Source organism: Aedes albopictus, chromosome 2 (genome assembly GCF_035046485.1).
Source record: "Aedes albopictus strain Foshan chromosome 2, AalbF5, whole genome shotgun sequence".
In the NCBI taxonomy this organism is placed as follows: Eukaryota; Metazoa; Arthropoda; class Insecta; order Diptera; family Culicidae; genus Aedes; species Aedes albopictus.
The window spans coordinates 9,514,404-9,531,491 of record NC_085137.1 but is presented as its reverse complement, the minus strand read 5'-3'; the positions used below and the strand labels follow the sequence as shown (position 1 = coordinate 9,531,491).

The following is a 17,088-nucleotide window of genomic DNA, read 5'->3' as shown; positions in this document are numbered from 1 at the left end:
TTTTCCCGGCACATAAATGACTTCGACAAATGTTCGATATACTATGCAGCGTCATGATCAGTATAACTATATCAGATGACTTGGAGATCTGATTCGTACAGAATTGTTTGCCATTGATTATACATTCAGCTATTCTAATCATTACTGCAAAGGCCATCGACCACATGCCTGAAATCAAAGCTTCCTGGAAGATATAATCCAAGCCCAGGGAAGTACGGTTCATAATTATGCGGGTATATCAGTTTGTGATACATTAACCTTACCCTTTGGAACTATCTTATTGTTGTAAATGTATGTCAAACTGTTTTTTCTATGCAGGTATGCTACGTTGATACATCTTGAATGCATTTATCAACCCTTTGAAATTTATGTACTGTAGAAACAATGCAAACAGAGCAAATGTTCTTAAACGTTAAACCTATATTTTTTTTATTCGATGTTTTTTCGTCTCCTGACAAGCAATAAAGGGTCTGTTTGAAAAACAATTTCAGGGCTGGTAGCAGGAACTGAGGGTCCAAATAGTTATTTTAGTGACCAAAATCTCTGAAATAGTGACCAAATAGTGACATTCAGATAGCAAAAAAGTGACTAAATAGTGACTTTTGGCACAAAAATATGCTTAGTGAGGAAACATTGTAGAACGAATTTGATTCAGAAAACCCTGGAGTACCGCATAATGAAAATCTTCAAGAAAAACTTTCATCTTCCAATCCTAAAATTGTACAAAGCTGCATGTATTTACAATTTTATAGAATATATTGTGCAGAACTAGATGAGCATGGCATGAAAATTCTGTCAAGAAATAATAAATAAATTATGAAACTCTTGGAAAACTTGTTGGATGTTTTCTGTAATGAATTTCACCTTGATGGAAACTTAGATAGACAAATGCTTAAAAATGTGCGAATGAATTTGAATAAGAATTTTTCAAATATGATTTCTTGAATATTTTTGCAAAATTTCTCTCAAAATAAAATACAATGAATAACAGAAATTAAGTAATTTTGATGTAATACTTGAAATATTTCTCTACGTATTCCCTTGGAAATTTTCAGAAGAATTACAAGAAGTAAACAACGTTTTTTTTTTGAATAGCCTATGGAAATGTAATAGAACTCTTAATTTCTTCAAAATGTCCCATATTTACTAATTTATTTGAATTGTCTCATAGTTTCTGGCTAAAATTTTCATAATATGTAGTTACAAGCATTCTGGGAGAAGTTGTTAATTTTATTTGGGGACTTAAAATAATGACCATGCCACTAAATAGCGACTTGCTATTAGGCATGCACTCTCACCGACGCACCATGGGACGGCCCCATACAAAATATGTTTGCGTTAGTTCATAAAACTCTCCAAACTTTATGGAACTCAGTCTTCCAATATATATATAAAAGTTGTTTCGATACACACGTACAATGATTGGATTCCATTGATGTTGTTTTTTAAGGCATATGTTTTGAAGATTTCCATAGCAGTTTTACTACTTTTAGTTCTACATATGATCTAGGTCGTCCCAAAATTCCATGAAATGTAGGTGCAGGATCTACAAGCAAAACTAGTATTATACGAATGACTATTCTATACGCCTCAGACCAATGACCCTTCTAACAAGTAAATGGAGTATTATATTGAACTGTATACATGGTACAGATCTTACAAGATCTCCATGGAATATAAGCCTTTGTGTCCAGTCCACGAAACAACCAGTGCTTGTGAAGGTCCGTAATGTAATAACACTATGAAATTACAAGGGCATTGCTTACTTTTGGGCGTTTATCTGTGCATGAAGATGGCTGTTCCAGTTTACAAAATAGATTCCAATTCGTAAAAACACGCTTCACTAAGAAATCTAATACTAGATTTAGATTCTGCAATGATTGATCCACCGAGAAAAGCGGTCATGACGACCAAATGTTTCCTCAGAGGTATTTAATGGCTAATATGGTAATTTTATGTTGGAATATTTCAATCATCGCCGACAACTTCATTGAAATTGCAAGATAGGAGTAAGTAGTAGCCAATTTTCTTTCAATGTCTCCCATGGATCCTAAAGAAAGACATAAAAGTAGTTGCGAAGCGATTTTTTTTTGTATGGAACGGTTTGTATAGGAAAAATTTGACTTTTTTAATGTGGCATCATTTGATGGTTTAACATTTTTGAATATTTCTCAACCCGTATTTTATCAGTTTCCCAAAAAAGTTGAAAAAAGTGACTTTTTAGGTGAAAATAGTGACTTTAGTGACCTGACCTTGAAAAAAGAGACTTTTTAGTGACCAACCCAAAAAAAGTGACTAAGTCACTAAAAAGTGACTTGCTACCAGCCCTGCAATTTCAACCATATGTAGGATAAAATATTGCTTCATAATAGTCCCAAAGACATCAAACACATTTGAATCATATTTTGAATTCAAAAAATCCATATTCAAAAGTGTCCTAAGTAGCCCCGCATTTCAAAAGGAGCCCCGCACGAAGGTTGTGTGTTTTAATTTGTTTTTGTCAATTATCTTTGAAAAATACTTTAAAATTCTTTCTTGGGCAAAGTTCTGGCCCCTGTTCCACTCTACAATTCGTTCTTTGACACCAAACTTCTAGCTCTTATCGTTTTCTTGAAATTTCAATTTAAATGTACGGCACAGTGCGCAAAAAAGTGCTTACCTTGACAGTTGCAAATTTATGATCTGGTTTTTAATTCGAAATTGCAAGAAAACGATAAGAGATAAAACTTTGATGTCAAAAAACGAATTGTAGAGTGGAACAGGAGCCACAACTTTGCCCAAGAAAGAATTTCAAAATCGATAATTTTTAAGAATTTCGCTATAGTTTGTTGCAAATAATGCCCAGAATCATAAAGCAGACCATACGTGTCAATGGAGTTTGTGCTACTTTTCCCCGAATGGCCCATTTCCCCGAATCACACCCTTCTTTATTTTATAGGCGGTTCTTTCAAGTTTTATTGCTCCTCAGACCTGCTGAAACCCTGCAGAATGAAGAATGGTAATATGACTCCTTCTTTCCATTGCTGCTCGTTCTTTCTAGAACCAATGTGATTCCAACGACCTGTCTAACTATGGTCGGATATCTTTTTGAATAACCTAGTTCCCAGGACACGAACATTTTGTGGCAAGTGATCATTTCGTACAAGAATGTAATATATAGTCTTTTCGGGGAAACGGGTCATTCGGGGAACTAACTTTCGGGGAAACAAGCCATTCGGGGAACCGGCGTTCAGGGAAACGACATTCGGGGAAAAGTAGCACAATCGTCAATGGATGAAATAAAACACTGAGAAGTCTTTCGTTTTCAAATAGGATTAACCAATCTGGAAGGAAACGTTCTCATGAGATTTCTTTACGTTTTGCATATACGTCCTTTTCAAATGTTACTCTATACTCTGGGCATTCGGCTTTTCGGATATATCCTAAATTAATCACAACGACAGTTTTCAAATAACTTTACATTTATTGACGCGTTTGACGTAGTAGTTTTAAATATTTTCATTTTTCATGTGTGTAATTGCTTAATTCTTATATTCACAGAGGAAAATAACTTAGATTAGAGCATGTTTGCCTTCCTATGTTGTCTCACTACTACAATCTGTTGCTCGGTTTCTGCACTGACAGATTTCGAATTAAATTATCTTAGCATTAATTTGAAGCGAAGAGGGATGAGAACAGAAATAGTATGTTGCTCTTCTTAACAAAGCATCCATATTCAAGTAATAAATTGGTACTTGGACCAAGTTCATCATACATGCTTCTTACATATGACAAAACGCATTGGGATGAGATTTTTTCGTAACGCATTGTAAGATTATCTTGGCGCACAATGTTCCTATCACAAGAGGAAGATTTGCACTGCAACTTATTGGTAGTCTACAACCTAGAGTTAAAATGTCTGACGGTTTTTAAATATTAATTGAATGCGTTTTGCCTCTCTTGTCGTCCACTAAAAACTACAATTCTACGACATTCGTAGCGCGGTGAGTAGCATATCTGTTTAAGAAGGGGGTGGTTTTAACTATGTCTCTACTTGTAATTGTTATGTTTAAATAAACTGTTGCTGCTGCTTGCCTAACGTCTAAATGTTCTATACCATTTTGGCTAATAATGAACTTGGATCGCGTTTGCTGTTTACTATATATTGAACTACTCTCAATTGTACATGTTTCTTAAGGTTTAGTTTTTGTAGGTTTTCATTGTATTTGTTTTAATCTGTAGTTAAAAACTCTGCTTACCTAGTAATCAAATTAATAAAAGATGGATTACAGTAAAACGAGATTTCCCCTTTGAATCGAGAAATCAGAACATAAGGAAGGATACTTACCGCCTACTATAGTTACACAAACACAACTAAAGTATTTCCCTCACAGTGTTAATACTTCCCGCTGTACGGTTGTCACATTCCATTCTACCAGGTTTCACACTACGATGATGGGGTCCAGCCTTCACTCGCTTAGTCACGTTTTAGGGAGGGAGGGGGCATTAGATTAGGTTCAGGAGACACCGGTTCGTGTTCACAGATGGTCGACTTTCTCGACTTTGTACCGATTGTAGGGCATGTAGGGCGTCCGACTGATGTCGTTGTTCTGCCGGACGACCGTTACGTTTTTGACCAGATCCAGTCGGGTGCCGAGGAGCCACTCGTTGCACTGGGTCCGCTGGGCGTCGCTCACGTTCTGGTCGAGCCAGCGCTGCACGAACGCGTCGAAGCGGTGATGCATGGTTTTCGTGACGGCGGGGTGCGTCTGAAAGTGGAGGAGAAAAGGAAAAAGAATCTTTGTAATACACTGGAGTTGTTGTGTGACCTAAACTCTTTGGATGGAACCTTTGACAGCTTGCAATCAAATATAACTGGTGAGCTCGTTTTATATTGCGTTTTGATTCTATTACATTCCCCAAAATTCTTTTTCTAAGCATAAAAGTTTTTGACGAGTCGCCATTTTGGATTTAAGCCCGCCATCTTGGAAATTGTGGTCGCCATTTTTGTACTCCAGACTTCTTCCCCATACCAGATGTACTTATACTGAATGGCTTTAGAGCCTAAAACTCCATTAAACAGCCGCCATTTTGAATTTTGGATTAGGTATTCTGATTACTATTTTTGAACTCCGGAAATTCTCCCTACATATTTATTACTCATATTGGATGATTTATTTGCCTGCACCATTGAACAGCCGCCATCTTGAATTTTGGGATGCCGTTCTAAATTTTAGATCGCCATCTTGAATATTCCGGTCGCCATTTTTTAACTCCGGACATCTTCTACATATCAAATATTCCCATATATTATAATTTTAGAGCCTAAACTTCCATCTTAAATTTAGAGCCAACATCTTAGATTTTATGGCGCCATCTTGGATATTCTGATCGCCATTTTTGGACTCCGGACATCTTCCCCATACCAAATACACGCATATTGCATGGTTTTAGAGCCCAAAACTCTGGTATTCTGGTCACAGTTTTTGGACTCCAGACTTCTTCCCTATACCAACTATAGCTGTGCGACCGAAAGTTTTCTTTCTCGCGACGAGTGAAAAACGCGAGGACTGTATTTCGATTACTCTTTTATTCTGACGTTTACAAAACTGATCGTGTGTGGGGAGATAAAAAAAAGAAAAACAATAAAAATTCAGATTGTACACTGAACGAAAAAGTGTTAGTTGATTCGATACAATATTCAAGAAAACGTTCCAACATCCTCCCCCGCCATTGGATTTCCGGGAAATTCAATCAGCTTCCGTCTTATCCTCATCGTCGTCCAACGGCAGTACGGCAACCTTAGCCGTCGATCGTTTGAAAACCCCTGATGTTGTCTTCACCGTCACTACTCGGGTTACTGCATCCTGTCCTGGGTGGGTATCCACTATTCTTCCAAGTCGCCATTGTAGTGGAGGAACGTTATCCTCCTTGAGCAGCACCAAATCTCCAACCTTGATCACGGTGTGCTGCTTGGACCACTTTCGACGTTCTTGCAACTCAGACAAATAATTTACCGACCATCGCTTCCAGAAGTCGGCGCGCATCTTCTGAATGTGTTGCCATCTAGAGAGGGTTCCATGCTTGATTTGGTCGTAGGCTGGTTCGGGAATCGCAGTTATGGGACGACCGATCAGCAGATGACCGGGTGTAATAACGCTGTAGTCGTCTGGATCCGCGGTCTGAGGGACTAACGGCCGCGAATTCAAAATGCCTTCAATCTGCGTCAGAAGTGTGCTCCATTCTTCCTCAGTCAGCTTCGTATCTCCTGCAGTGCGCTTGATCAGGTACTTAGCCGACTTGACACCGGCTTCCCATAATCCACCCACGTGTGGTGAACGAGGGGGGATGAAATGCCAGCTTATTTCCTTGGGTAGGCAAAATCCTTGGATTGCATCGTTGGTCAGCTGTTGGTGCAGAAGACTGTAAAGCTCGTGGAGCTCCGAGCTTGATCCAGCAAAATTGGTAGCATTGTCACTGTACATGTGCACCGGAATGCCACGTCGTGCGACAAATCGATGCAATGCAGCTATGAATGCGTCTGTCGTTAGGTTTGATACGAGTTCGATGTGGACGCATTTAGTGACCATACAAACAAACAGCGCAACGTATGCTTTGTAATACACAGGCTTGCGTGGGTTGCCTTTGCGTACGAAGATTGGTCCGGCAAAATCAACACCAGTGCGTTCAAACGGAAGAGCCTGGGTAACTCTGCAGCGGGGTAAATCTCCCATGAAAAGCTTCGTCTCGGGAGGGGCCACTCTAAAGCATCGTACGCATTTCCTAATCTGCTTTCGGATCACGCTCCTTCCGTTGAGAACCCAATATCGCTGTCTCAGGACCGAGAGGGTTCCATTCGGTCCAACGTGCAAGTTCTCCTGGTGAATCGCTTGGATCAGGATATCCGTGACATGATGATTGGCAGGAAGCACCGCCGGGCACCGCTGCTCGTATGAGACATTCGCATGCTTGATTCGTCCGTTCACTCGTAGTATGCCGCGACTGTCAATCCATGGATTGAGGCTTCGAAGTCTCCCGACGTACTTCTCGGTAGTTCCCTGCTTCTTTTGGACTTCCTGGATATCTGCTTGCAGCCGTTGTTGTTGAGCCATGTAAACAATGGCCAGTAATGAAGATCGCAGCTCCGCCACAGTTGGATACGGACCACAGTCTCCTTCGGTGAACCGCTTCCTGGTCTTGTTGGCGAAACGGATCACGTAGGCAATCACCCGTTGTAATTTGCGGAAAGAGCTGAACTTCGCAAGAACTCTGTTGTACTCCAGCTCGTTGTCATCAGTCGCCACTGCTGCGGCCACCTTCACTTCCGGTAGTTCGGCAATCTCCTCCATGGGGTCTTCTTCGTAAGCGCTTTGCTGAATGAAATCTGGACCGTGCCACCAAAACCGATTTCCCATCAGGGCCTCCGGATACAGACCTCGGGAAACAAGGTCCGCAGGATTCGCGTTTGTGCGCACGTACTTGTAATCGTAGGTTGGTCGAGGGGTTAGTTCTTGGATGTGCGCCACACGATTCGCTACGTAGGTGTTGAGTTGGCTTGGCGACTTCGATAACCACCCCAGAGTGATGGTCGAGTCCGAGTAGAGCACCTTTCGATCGAATTTCACCTTGAGTGCCGAAACTACCTTGACCACCAATCTTGACATCAGACGAAAGCCACAGAGTTCGAGTCTCGGAATTGTAGCCTTCGGTGCCAAGTGCGATTTGCTGATCAACAGATGAACTTCCACTGTATTATCCGCCATTATGCTACGTACATAGACGCAGGTACCATATGCGTCTTGCGAGGCATCTGAGAATGCATGCAACTCTAAAGCAACTCGTTCGGGTGCGATGACTCGACGTTCGATTTGTAGATCCATCAGAGCTCGTAGACCATCACGAAATTTGTTCCAGTTGTCTGCAACTTCCTTGCTCAGCTCTTCGTCCCATGATACTTTTTTCATCCACAACTGACGCATTATCAATTTAGCGGTGACACAAACCGGTGCTTGCAGACCCAACGGGTCGAAGGATCTGGCTATTTCTGACAAAATGTAGCGTTTCGATACCGGATGCGTCCGATCAGTGGGAGCAATACGAAACATCAATTGATCGCTGGTAGGGTTCCACAAAATGCCGAGAGTCTTGATCAAATCGTTTACACCATCCAATTCGTATGACATCCGCTTCTCTCGGCGCTCTTCTGGTACAGTGTCAAGAAATTCGGCAGAGTTTGAGCACCACTTATGAAGCTCGAATCCTCCCTTCATCAGTAGCTCTTCCAGTTCAGTGCGGGCCAGCATCAATTCCTCTAGGGTATCAGCACCCGAAAGTGCGTCGTCCATATAGAAGTCGTTTTCCAGTATTTCTGCTCCACAAGGGTGGTCGTGCCCTTCATCACGAGCCAACTGCTTGAGCGTGCGAGTGGCCAAGTACGGCGCAGACGCCGTCCCATAGGTGACGGTCAAAAGCTCGAGTGTCTTGAGTGGCTCTGCGGGATCTGCTCTCCAAAAAACACGCTGATACTTTGTGTGGTCAGTATGCACCAGTATCATGCGGTACATCTTAGAGATGTCCGCCGTGAACACAAACGCATGTGTTCGAAATCGAAGAGCAATATCGATGAGCGAATCCTGGATAGTAGGGCCGATCATCAGAGTGTCGTTCAAAGACAGACCCGAACTCGATTGTGCCGAAGCGTCAAACACGGTTCGAAGCTTGGTGGTAGACGAGCTTGGTTTGAGTATAGCGTGGTGGGGCAGGTAGAATCCACCAGCTTCTTCTTCGTTCGGATCGACTTCCCGACAGTGGCCAAGCTGCCTGTACTCTTCCATAAAAGCGCAATATGCCTCCTTCAGTTCTGCGTTTTTTGCCAGCTTCTTCTCGAGGTACGAGAATCGTAGTAGAGCGTGCTGCTTCGAGTCGCCGAGTTGACTCACGTTGTCACGAAAAGGCAACTTGACGATGTATCTTCCGTTCGGGAGCCGGCTGTAGGTCTGGTCGTAGAACTGCTCGCATGCCGCCTCTTCAGACGACAGACTGGAAGCGGTGGGTACCGCCTCGGATTCCCAGAATCTTTCCACGAGATCGTTCAAATCTGCTTCACGGACCGCGACGTTGCAGTGGGTGACTTCATACTTCCAGCTTGTAGCGTCGGCGATGCCACCGACCACCCAACCAAAAACTGTCTCCTGTAGAAACGGCAGGCTTTCGGCGAGCTTAACCTTACCTGAATTCAGAAGACCGAAGAAGTGGCCGACTCCAATCAACATATCCACCCGCTGAGGGCGGTGAAACTCCGGGTCGGCGAGGTTTAGCCCGGACGGTATCGGCCACGTAGAAATGTCAACGTTCTTTGCAGGTATGATTCCAGTAATCCGATTGATCACCAGACACTCAATGTTGTTTGTGTATTTCTTGTCCCGAGCTTGTACGTCGACGTGTACCAAGGCCGAAACCCTGGTCGTAGATCCATCCACTCCCGTGACATCGACGTTCACGCTCCGGCGTTTCACCCGTAGTAGCGATGCCAATTTCTCCGTCAGTAGATTCACTTGTGAACCACAATCCAGCAGAACGCGGCACGGCTGGGCCTTGCCACTGTCGTCGAGAATGTTCACAAGTGCTGTACACAACAGTGTATTTTGTTGGTAGAGTGTACAGGAAGCGCTGATCTTGTTCGTCGTAGTGGGCTTCGTGGAATCCTCGTTTGATGCCGCTGGTACCGCAACCGTTGTCTGCTCGACGACATCCGTGGGAGTAGTGTTCATGTGGAGAGTAGAATGATGTCGTTTGTTGCAGGCTTTGCATGACTTCTTGGACGAACAGCGCGCAGTGACGTGTCCCTTCCTCAAGCAGTTATAGCAGACTCCAGTTTGCTTGGCTTTCTCGTAGCGTTCCTTCGGATTCAGCTTAAGATAATCGCTGCACTGATGATTCAGGTGGCCTTGCTCACAAAAATTGCATCGGTATTCGACCGACGCCGCCAGGGACGATATCTTCAGTGGAGGAGTCTTCGTAGTAGCGTTGCTGGACTTCTTCGGCTTGCTAGCTGGTTCGATCCGCTCCAAAACTTGGCTGCGAGTTGTGAGGAACTTGATCATGTCGGCATACTCCGGAATGTCACCGTGGTCGATGCTGCTTTCCCACAACTTCCTCGTTTCCAGATCGAGCTTCGACGCCAGGATACTGACGACCATGATATCCGAGAGTCCATCCATCTCAAATTCGTAGAAGTTGAGTGCATCAACATGCCGCTTGCACTCATCCACCAGATCGCGTAGTTGTTTGCCACTCTCGCTCGTCATAGCTTTGAGGTTAAGTATCCCGCTGATGTGGATGTCAACAATCTTCCGTTTGTCTTCGTAGCGGGCTGTCAGATGATCCATCGCAGCAGCAAAGTTTCCGTCGTTGATGGTCTGTTGGTCAATCGTTCCGGAAGCTTCACCCACCAAACACTTGTCAAGATGGTAAAGCTTCGTTGCATCTGACTCGCCGGCGTGCTTGCTCATGACGTCCAGAAAAATTGCTTTAAACTTGATACAGTTTTCTGGTTTCCCGTCGAACGTTGGCAGCGGAGTGTGGAGAGACGGGGTCGCTTGAACTCGAACTGGTTGGGGCACCTGGGCTACTTGCATGCCCTCCTGCGGTTGTTGAATCGCCTCTTGCTTTACACCGCTCAGCAGCCGGCAAACCCTGGTTCGAACATCGTTGTGGAGCTCCTCAAACTCGACGTACTTCTGCTCCTGTTCCTCCGCGCTGGCGGGCGAAAGAGCGTAGATTCTATTCTGGAACTGGTTAAATTCATCGTAGGCAGCATCAATCGTCTTCAACTGGGTACGCAGCAGGAATTCGTCCGGGATTGTGTTGTCTTGCTCGCATCGGAAGAGAACGTTTCTGATCCGTGTAATTTTGCCCTTGACGGCACCGCGCTGTAGCACAATCGCCTGGAGCTCTTCCGCCATTTTCTTTTTCAGCTGCTGACGACCTCCGACTGGCGTGCTGTAGATTTCCAGCTTGTTTTCCGGATCTTTTACGGGAGTTGATGTCATTTACGCGTCCATTCGACCGGCGGAACCTTTATCGAGAACGACGACCGTAACTTTTCGATTATCCGGCGATGTAGGACCAAAAATGTGCGACCGAAAGTTTTCTTTCTCGCGACGAGTGAAAAACGCGTGGACTGTATTTCGATTACTCTTTTATTCTGACGTTTACAAAACTGATCGTGTGTGGGGAGATAAAAAAAAGAAAAACAATAAAAATTCAGATTGTACACTGAACGAAAAAGTGTTAGTTGATTCGATACAATATTCAAGAAAACGTTCCAACAATAGCCATATGGCATGATTTTAGAGTCTAAAATTCCATTAAACAGATGCCATCTTGAATTTGGAGCCGCCATCTTGGATAATCTGGTCGCCATTTTTGGACTCCGGACATCTTCCTCGTACCAAAGAAATTGATATTGCATGGTTTTAGAGCCTAAACACCATTGAACAGCCGCCATCTTGAATTAGGAGCCGCCATCTTGGATATTATGGTCACCATTTTCGGACTCCAGGCATCTTCCCCATACCAAATGACGGGGTTAGAAGCAAAGGGTGTAAGTGACAGAAACCCACTTTCGAGTAAATAAGGCTTAAAGTTTTTCACCAATTTTGCATCTAACAAAATGTATGGAGCTTCAAAATCAACCCAATTTTCAACGATTTCTTGTATTTTTTCTAATCATCGTAAAAACAATCTTAAAAAATTTCCTAGAAGCTTTAAGTCTGAAGAATTTGTTAAAAATGCTCAACTCAAAATCAATAAAATAGTCACTTGTGGAGCAGACCTGGTGTGATGGTTAGAGCACGTGACTATCACGCCGAGGACCTGGGATCGAATCCCACTCCCGACAATCTCACAAAAAATGTGAATTCTTCCTTCGGAAGGGAAGTAAAGCGTGGGTCCCGAGATGAACTAGCCTAGGGTTAAAAATCTCGTTAATACAGATAGAAAAAAAGTCACTTACACCCCTTTGAATCTGAGCCCCTCAAATATAATCCATATTGCATGGTTTTAGAGCCTAAAACTATATTAATCAGCCGCCATCTTGAATATTAGGCTGATATCTTGAATTTTGGGGCCGACATCGTGTTGATTTCGCACAAAATTCGTCAACCATGCTAAAGTTTACAAAAATCGCCGCGGTGTGTCGATGGGGTTTGGTTCAGTTTCACTGGCCCAGATCACTGAAATGACCATAACTCCGGAGCGCCTTGACCGATCCGGACCATTTTTAATGGCAAACAATGCGGTAAAATTTCGGTTTGATTCGTGCTAAAATCCGAAAATTGGACCCATGGGAAGAGCCATAAAAGTGAGTGAACTTTTTTGCGCACAGACAAACATACATACACACATACATACGGTGTACAAGAAAGGCAAAAACTGAAATGCCTTCGTATTGCAAGCGTGAAAACTTCTTTGAAACATACCTCTCGCGCCCTCAGCAACGACTTGCGCTTGTAGAAGATGTGATGCTTGTTCAGCACGAAGCTAATCTTGTTGTTGTTCATGCTCAGCCGGAACTGTTCCCGATCGTCCACGTAGTAGCTCTGGTCGCCGTTACTGCTCGGTAACCGTTCGGGCGCCTGACTCGTCTTGCCCTTGTGGTTCCAAACGGTGACCCCAGTGGCGCCGGATGCCGTCACATCCGCACCGTCTCCCTTCTTCAGGGTGTTGTTGTTGTTATTGTTGGGCCCGTGGCCTTCCGTGGACTGCTGCGAAGCCGCCACGTTGTTCAGCTTCTGACCGGTGGCGGTAGTAGTTGTGGTTGTTGTCCCTCCGGACAACAGAGGCGATTTGCTGTCGCGGTCTTCCGTTGGGGAGGAATCGCCTTTGAGCTCCGCAATCTGCGATGGATTTGCCGCCTTACAGCGACGCAGATTGCGCTGCAAAAATCGGGCTTTCCTGTTGGCGCTGCTGTAAGCCTGCCGAGAGATAGAGGAACATCAACGCGTTTTAGTATTTCACTAGGTTTATACAGGGAATCTAATATATGGTGTAGAAAGACATTTAGATAGCGTTCGAAATTTCCATGCAAGTCAATGAAATCATGCTGTTGCGGGTCCGTTTGCCATTTGTTTTAGCTACTTGGAAGCAATAGGGGTACGCGATCCGAATCGAGCAAACATAAAAACAAAAAGCGTAGTTTTCGAGAATAGGCGACTACTGTTTATTTGTTGTTACGCAATTATAAGACGTTTTTTCTAGATGGTACATTTCGATTTATTTTAGTGACAAAATCGGTTTTTATCAGTACCAGGTCAAACTTAATACTAACTCTTAACAACTCAATTTAGTTTAGTTTGGCTTTATTTCCACTATTTATTATATGGTACATAATAACATGGACAAATACGCTTAGTTGATACGAAATCAAAATACTTTTAAATTGTAGTAATAGAGAAACATTATTTGAATAATTCCCGCTGAAACCATTTCCATATTGTTGACTTATTTATTGTGTAAGGCCAATCTCAAGAAAATATGACAGAAAAAGAAAAAAAAAACAGTCAGATCAAATTGATGGATACTTTTAACCAAACAACTACAGTAGACGTTCGATAAGTGCAAAATGTTTACGTTTCAGTTACCGTTATATAATTCGCTAACTGCAACGACTGACAGCCGTCAAACAGTTGTCAATTGCTGTTGGACGCAGCCAGAATGCACTTAAAACATCGCAATGCAACTGTAGTGCATCCGAAAAACATCGCAACTCTGTTGACGTTTTGTTTTTGACAGATAGCGGTGCGGTAACTGCAAAATTGTTGCACTTAGCGTACTTGCAGTTAAAAAGCACTACAGTTAAACCGTTTGCACCGAGCGAACATCTACTGTAATAAGTTCAAACGGGTTCGTGTCATTTGTCTTAGTCATTTTGCAGAAAGGACATTTGACATAATGGACACTACGCCAAATGGCCGTTATGTCAAACGTCTTTTTGCCAAATATCTCGCTCACAGAACAAATAAATTTTGTACCGTCATTTCACATAAAGCCGTTCAGTTCAACATATTTTTCATAATAGAAGTTTAGCCGTTACGATAAGTTGGACATTTGGCAAAAGGTCGTTTGGTATAATGTTATTTGGCATAATGTCATTTGGAATGTCAAATGACCAAATTTCATACGCCACCGTAGCTTGATTCCAGTGAGAATTACTCGTGTACAAAAAGAAAAGAATAATTAAAGAACACTAAAAGTGAAAATCTCCACTCAGCCCGCGTGCCTTCTAATAAACCCCAATCATCCTCATCATCTGCCTCGAGCTAAGCGGAAGATCACATACAAACTTCTCACGTAAATCAAAAGTGACTTCAACATAGACAAACGATCTATAAAAATCCCACTGTACACCGTGTCGTAAAGACCAACCAAAACTATAGAGAAAGACAAAAGAGATCGAAAGAAATGACGAAAGACGGCCCCCCTTCCTTCGAAGGTGGAGACAATTACACTTTAAGAAACTTATAAAAGGAACAATAATATGGAATAAGGTGGAAAGAATAGAATTTTAAGCAATACCTACTGATTCATTGTGTTTCCTTCTCTTCTGTCAGAAAAAACAGTTTTCGCTCGTCGATTCAAATAAAAATGCAAGTCTTGGGTTTTTGGTTTTCAATTGAGCTCATGTTTACTTTTATTTTTCGTTTTTAAAATCCGATTTGCGCTATCAATATCACTAATCTAACACATTTTCTTCCAGGAATATATAAATTTCTGACTTTGTTTTACTATTTTCTGCGCTATTTTTACATATTTTGCATTTACGACTATTAACATGGATCAGAGCAATGAGCTTCCGCTGGGATACTGGTTATTCAGCTATTTATTCACATATTTTAAAAGTGGGATAATGCAACATTTATAATGTTGGGAATGTCTATGCTGTTACTTCCTATACAGGAGGATCTTCCCTAATCAACGATGACTTGTTAGTAAATTGTCAAACACTTATCGTCACTAACCAACGGAGCAAAAAATCGGATCAATTATTGTAAGAATCGCATTCGATGCATAAGTCGATCGAACATCAAAATTGAGACCCAGTAAAAGTTTAAGGAGCAACCATTGAGAACGTCACGTGAAAAATAAAATTTTTTAACCCACAACCAATTTTCCTATTTTTGGGTATAACATTGCTTGTTACACATTAGAGACTCCCACCTAAGCGTGAATCACAATAGATCTAACAACTGGTCGTAGTGACTTAGATACCCAACAAGGAATAAAAAAAAAGCGTGAAGTGCTTTATGAATGATCCCTTAACAAGTTGTGATTGAGTCTGTGATGATGAAATTCCGATAATTTTCATCATCGCAGACTCAATATCCAAGAGTTTTTTTTTTCTTCTTTAGGCTGACACAAATTTCGATTTTCTCTTTTGTCACCGCCCCCTCGGAAAATTTTGGTCAAAGTTCTACATTTTGAGGGGGGACATCAATAAATTTAAAAATTTTAAGGTGAAATTAGAGATTCTCAGAAAATTTCTTAACAAATCCGATGAGTTTATAGATTTTGTCGAATTGTTTGGGTATTTTTTCATAAAATACATTTATTATTTATCGTCCTCCCCCTTGGCGATTAAACGAGTATTGTGACAAAAGAAGAAAATGAGATTTGTTCCGGCCTTATTGAAAAGATATTCAAGGCTAGGCCAATTAATTTCGGAACGTCCAATCAACGAGAAGGCAAGAATTGCATGATAGACTAACAACCAAGGGAAACTTTTCGTCGTCCGAAAAGCTCTCCACCACTAATTTGCGCGTTTGGTTTGTTCATTTCCTAACATAAGTGTTTGTTAAGTCACTGCATTTTTTCGTTGAAGACAGTGTAGTGTCATTTGAATACACCGAAGTGGTGAGCTCGTTCCATGTTATTTGCTTGACAAGAAAAAATCTAGATTTTCGTACCATTTCCCCAAAAACAACTGAGAATAGCATCGCTGTCAAGATCACAACAAGGTGCGAACCTGCGCAGGCTTTGCTTCAAACCTGCACAGTCCGATGATAAACTTATAAAAGTATATACATTTCAGCGAGATAAGAAAGCCATTCTAACCAACGACTTTTTCATTCAATTCTGCACTGCAACAGGACAAATAAAAAGCAAATCGATGGCCATCACCATTCGATTTATATGTTTCCCACAGACTTTGAAAAAGTGAGTCTGCAAAACCAGTTTAAATACCCTTAAACAGGACTTATGTCTGTATTGGGCGAAAAGGGCTGAAATGTCACCCGCAAGCAACAAAACAGACAATAATAATTGTTCAATAACTTTTCTAAATAAGTTACTACACATTTGCATCTATGTTCATATTATATTTCAATACATGCGCATTGATCCCACCAAAGCCATGAATACAAAAGTTGTCATTTCAGTGAGTTCTATTGCATTATCCTACCAATATACTACCTAAACAATGAAGGGGATGCAAAAAGCTGACATTGAATCCGCACGATCTAGAGTTGAGTAAAGAGAGAAAGAGTGAAATACATATTTACAAGTTGGATGAGCTAGAAATTATACCTTATTACCTATTTTGGTGCTACGAAAATCAAGCACTTTTCCCTTTGTCTATGACCACGCGCCCTGCGCAAGGGTGCTAAATTTCAAGAGTGTATCCAATTTTTTTTAACAATAGCAATGTACCTACATGTGTGTAGCAACAGATGTGCGGATGTGTTTATGACAATAGTATGTTATTTTCAAACCGATCGCCCTTCAAAGAGACAGAAAGGCGACTGCGGTTGTTGTTTTTTCTAAAACTGTTTTTATTACTACCGCGAAATTGCTCTTCAAATGTGTTCTAATGATATTCGATTTCCAAGACTCTGCTATTCTTGTTATTCCCTTCTTGCTTGCGTGACGTCAGTTATCATATGAAGCTCAACTTGCACTCGAGTGAGTGAGTGAGTGAGTGTGTCACTTGCTCCTTCTACAATTGATTTTTGTACAAATCGAATGAGAAATTCATTCTTTCATTCATTCTTGTTTGACCTGGCACGGAGAAAAAAAAAAAGATTGATGTGAAGAGAAAGCTCAAATTAGTGG

The 17,088-nt window shown here is 41.9% G+C and overlaps 2 protein-coding genes across 4 annotated transcripts in view; both read right to left on the bottom strand.

Moving 5' to 3' along the window:
• Nucleotides 1-3,443: 3,443 nt before the first annotated feature.
• The window catches only part of LOC109398278 (paired amphipathic helix protein Sin3a), a gene marked incomplete at its 5' end in the record, with an annotated part of 32,322 nt that continues 18,677 nt past the window's right edge, over nt 3,444-17,088 (bottom strand). For 2 of the 3 annotated variants that reach the window (XM_062849120.1, XM_062849121.1), the window contains 2 exon segments: nt 3,444-4,748; nt 12,462-12,956. In XM_062849120.1, the coding sequence (XP_062705104.1) occupies nt 4,518-4,748; nt 12,462-12,956 (726 nt within the window). 3 annotated transcript variants of the gene reach the window in all.
• LOC115261518 (uncharacterized) lies at nt 5,504-11,306 on the bottom strand. The gene is made up of 2 exons (XM_062849123.1): nt 7,623-11,306; nt 5,504-7,457 (listed from the first exon to the last, which is right to left on the bottom strand). The coding sequence occupies exons 1-2, from the start codon at nt 11,028-11,030 to the stop codon at nt 5,730-5,732; spliced, it is 5,136 nt and encodes a 1,711-aa protein (XP_062705107.1). The 5' UTR covers nt 11,031-11,306; the 3' UTR covers nt 5,504-5,729.

Bases quoted from the DNA above. Each gene is read 5' to 3' on its own strand.
- LOC115261518 (XM_062849123.1), bottom strand. From the start codon at position 11,030: ATGACATCAACTCCCGTAAAAGATCCGGAAAACAAGCTGGAAATCTAC. The intron at 7,458-7,622 runs GTAGTTTCGGCA...TACGATTACAAG, and splicing joins TGTCAAGATTGGTGGTCAAG to TACGTGCGCACAAACGCGAA.